The 2,880-nt window shown below is 48.0% G+C and overlaps 1 protein-coding gene across 1 annotated transcript; it reads left to right on the plus strand.

The window, feature by feature from the left end:
- Nucleotides 1-475: 475 nt before the first annotated feature.
- On the plus strand, nucleotides 476-2,450 carry sox17 (SRY-box transcription factor 17). The gene is made up of 2 exons (XM_072451025.1): nucleotides 476-931; nucleotides 1,261-2,450. The coding sequence occupies exons 1-2, from the start codon at nucleotides 634-636 to the stop codon at nucleotides 2,133-2,135; spliced, it is 1,173 nt and encodes a 390-aa protein (XP_072307126.1). The 5' UTR covers nucleotides 476-633; the 3' UTR covers nucleotides 2,136-2,450.
- Nucleotides 2,451-2,880: the final 430 nt, after the last annotated feature.

Below are 2,880 nucleotides of genomic sequence, written 5' to 3' on the forward strand. Positions count from 1 at the left end.
CCCTTTGTTCTGGAGAACGCATTAGACTGGAACCAAAGGCAGACGTGGATTCGACGGCCATGCGCAAAACTGAGAACGGGCATTTACCTCAAAGCTAATTCAAAAAATGTAACTTTGAGAAAGTGAAAAGGCCTTGGTCATTGCATAACAGACCAGACTGACACCTAAAAAGAGGAAATAGAAAACCAATAAAGACAAGTGCCCTGTAATGGGCTATCATTTGCGCTTTAGGCTATTTTAATACACAGTCTACATTTGCCTTTTTATTCTCTTTATGCACTTGGGGGGCTGTGTGAGAGCCATAAATCACTTACATACTTAGATCTCACAGTGTCCTCAGAAGGTCTCATCGCCACAAGGGTCTAGGGCGGGCAACGGCCAACTTTTTACACCTTCAGTCGCGGGAACTCCCCCTGCGCTGCCATTGGCTCCCGGTGCGTTTATAGCGCACCAACACCGAGTCCCCGCCGCGAGTATTCATTCTACATCACCTACACATGGCTGATGGATGCGAGGCGGTCCGGTTCATTCTACTTTGAAAACAAGGAGAACTTTGACTGATACTTGCGCTGAACACGTGTCCAGAGCAGCGCGCAGCAGAGACTGTCCAAAGCCAACAGCTGCCGGACAGAGATGAGCAGTCCCGATGCGGGGTACGCCAGCGACGATCAAACCCAGGCAAGGTGTGCGATGTCAGTCATGATGCCTGGAATGGGACACTGTCAGTGGGCTGACCCGGTTAGTCCTCTCGGGGACGCCAAAGTGAAAAGCGAGCCGTGCGCGTCCGCCTCAAACACTCAGAACCGAGGGAAGAGCGAACCCCGGATTCGGAGGCCGATGAACGCGTTTATGGTCTGGGCCAAGGATGAACGGAAGAGACTGGCGCAGCAAAACCCAGACCTGCACAACGCAGAGCTCAGTAAAATGTTGGGTAAGCATGTTTTTACATAGCCTATATTATTTATTTTTTTCTGTTAGTGTGTAAAAACTCAATATTTAGGCTGATCATGTTTGAAACTATCATTAAACTTAAGTCTATGTATTAATCCATAAGCCGATCTTTTTATAGGGCTATGCTACATTAATAACAGTATAATAAATGATCTGCAAAATTAATGTGTAAAGTTACAGAGATGAACTCAAAAACCTATCTCTGCTCCCTACAAGGCAACAGGCTATTTTAGTGAGCATCAGCAGACCTTATCCACTGTCAAGTATTGGCTGGCGTACTGATGCGTACTTTTTGTTTGACCCCCACAGGGAAGTCGTGGAAGGCCCTTCCTGTGACAGAGAAGCAGCCGTTTGTGGAGGAGGCCGAGCGCCTAAGGGTGCAGCACATGCAGGATCACCCCAACTACAAGTATCGGCCGCGGAGGCGGAAACAGGTCAAGAGGATTAAGAGGCTGGACTCAGGCTTCCTGGTGCACGGGCCCCCAGAGCATCAGGGCCTGTCAGGGGATGGCCGGGTGTGTGTGGAGGGACTTGGCCTGGGCTACCATGGGCACAACTTCCAACTGCCCCCTCAGTCCATGGGTCACTACAGGGACACTCAGGGCTACGAGAGCTACAACCTCCCCACTCCAGATACTTCTCCACTGGACGCTGTTGAGCCTGACTCCATGTTCTTCCCTCCACACTCCCAGGAGGACTGCCACATGATGCCCTACTCCTACCACTCCCAAGGGCCCGAGTACCAGCAGCAGGACCTTCTCTCAACCCACCACCCAAACCCCAATTTTCCCCAACACTCCTCGGGTCAGGAGCAGCCTCCACATCCCCCTGCACCCCAGGCCCTTCCCCCTTCTTACATGGGATGCCCCAACCCTTTAGCCATGTATTACAGTCAGCCCAGCCAAACCAAGCGGCATCCGGCAGCAGGACAGCTCTCCCCCCCTCCAGACCCTCACTCGGCGGAGACAGTGGAGCACATGCCCCACTCGGAGCTGCTGTCGGAGGTTGACCGCAGTGAGTTTGAGCAGTACTTGAGCTCGTCTGTGGCGGCGGCGCGTGCAGACATGACAGGCCTGCCCTACGCGCCACACGACTCTGGAATGCAAGGACCAGAGAGCCTCACATCATCAGTGCTGTCAGACGCCACCACAGCTGTGTATTACTGTAGCTACAACAACTCCTAACCTCCACAGCATACTGCACGGACACTTGATCTGACCTCAAATCTCTGTAGCTGCATTTGAACAAAAATATGTCTTTATTTGTGTAATTGTTTTCTTACCAGTTCCGCAGAAGGTTGCTGAGATTTTCCGTGGAGCTTTGGACATGACTGACGTAGCGTGGAAAACAGCCATATGACATTATAGAGCTGAATTGTTTTTGTCTTTTATGCAGGGAAGGGATTTATGATAATAAATAATGTACAGTCACTATTTTAAATGTATGTATATGAAAATGTTTTTATACTTTTGCACTTTTGTGAAATAAATTGTTAAAAATAGACCTTAATGTTTTACATTTTGTCAATGATTTAAAAAAGAAAACAAATATTTAATGTCTAATTAATTTAGCAGTAAGTAGAATAGATTTCTTTTATAGCTTAGTCAGTCACCTGCCTATAAAGTGCCCTTCTCGACTTCCTCAGAACAGAAGTCAGCTTTGCCTGTGTTGCTCATGGCGCCATGTTTTCACGGTGGGAGAGGGCAGCTTATGCTCCGGACATCCTGCTCATACAGAATTCGGTCTCTTCTGATTAATAGAACCACAATTACGATGCTATGTATTTTTTCCTTGCACAGCAACATTTTGTCACATGTTGTCAATTATTTAGAAAGTGAGGACATCATTTGTATGTCTGTTAAACACTTGGACGATTTAAAACATGTAATGTATGAGCTAAAATCATTCAGCGATCCCACCAAACATGAA

The sequence above is a fragment of the Eucyclogobius newberryi genome, unplaced genomic scaffold, assembly GCF_026437365.1.
Source record: "Eucyclogobius newberryi isolate DKJ021-1_F unplaced genomic scaffold, fEucNew1.0.hap1 SCAF_18, whole genome shotgun sequence".
In the NCBI taxonomy this organism is placed as follows: domain Eukaryota; kingdom Metazoa; phylum Chordata; class Actinopteri; order Gobiiformes; family Gobiidae; genus Eucyclogobius; species Eucyclogobius newberryi.

Bases quoted from the DNA above. Each gene is read 5' to 3' on its own strand.
- sox17 (XM_072451025.1), top strand. From the start codon at position 634: ATGAGCAGTCCCGATGCGGGGTACGCCAGCGACGATCAAACCCAGGCA. The intron at 932-1,260 runs GTAAGCATGTTT...TGACCCCCACAG, and splicing joins AGAGCTCAGTAAAATGTTGG to GGAAGTCGTGGAAGGCCCTT.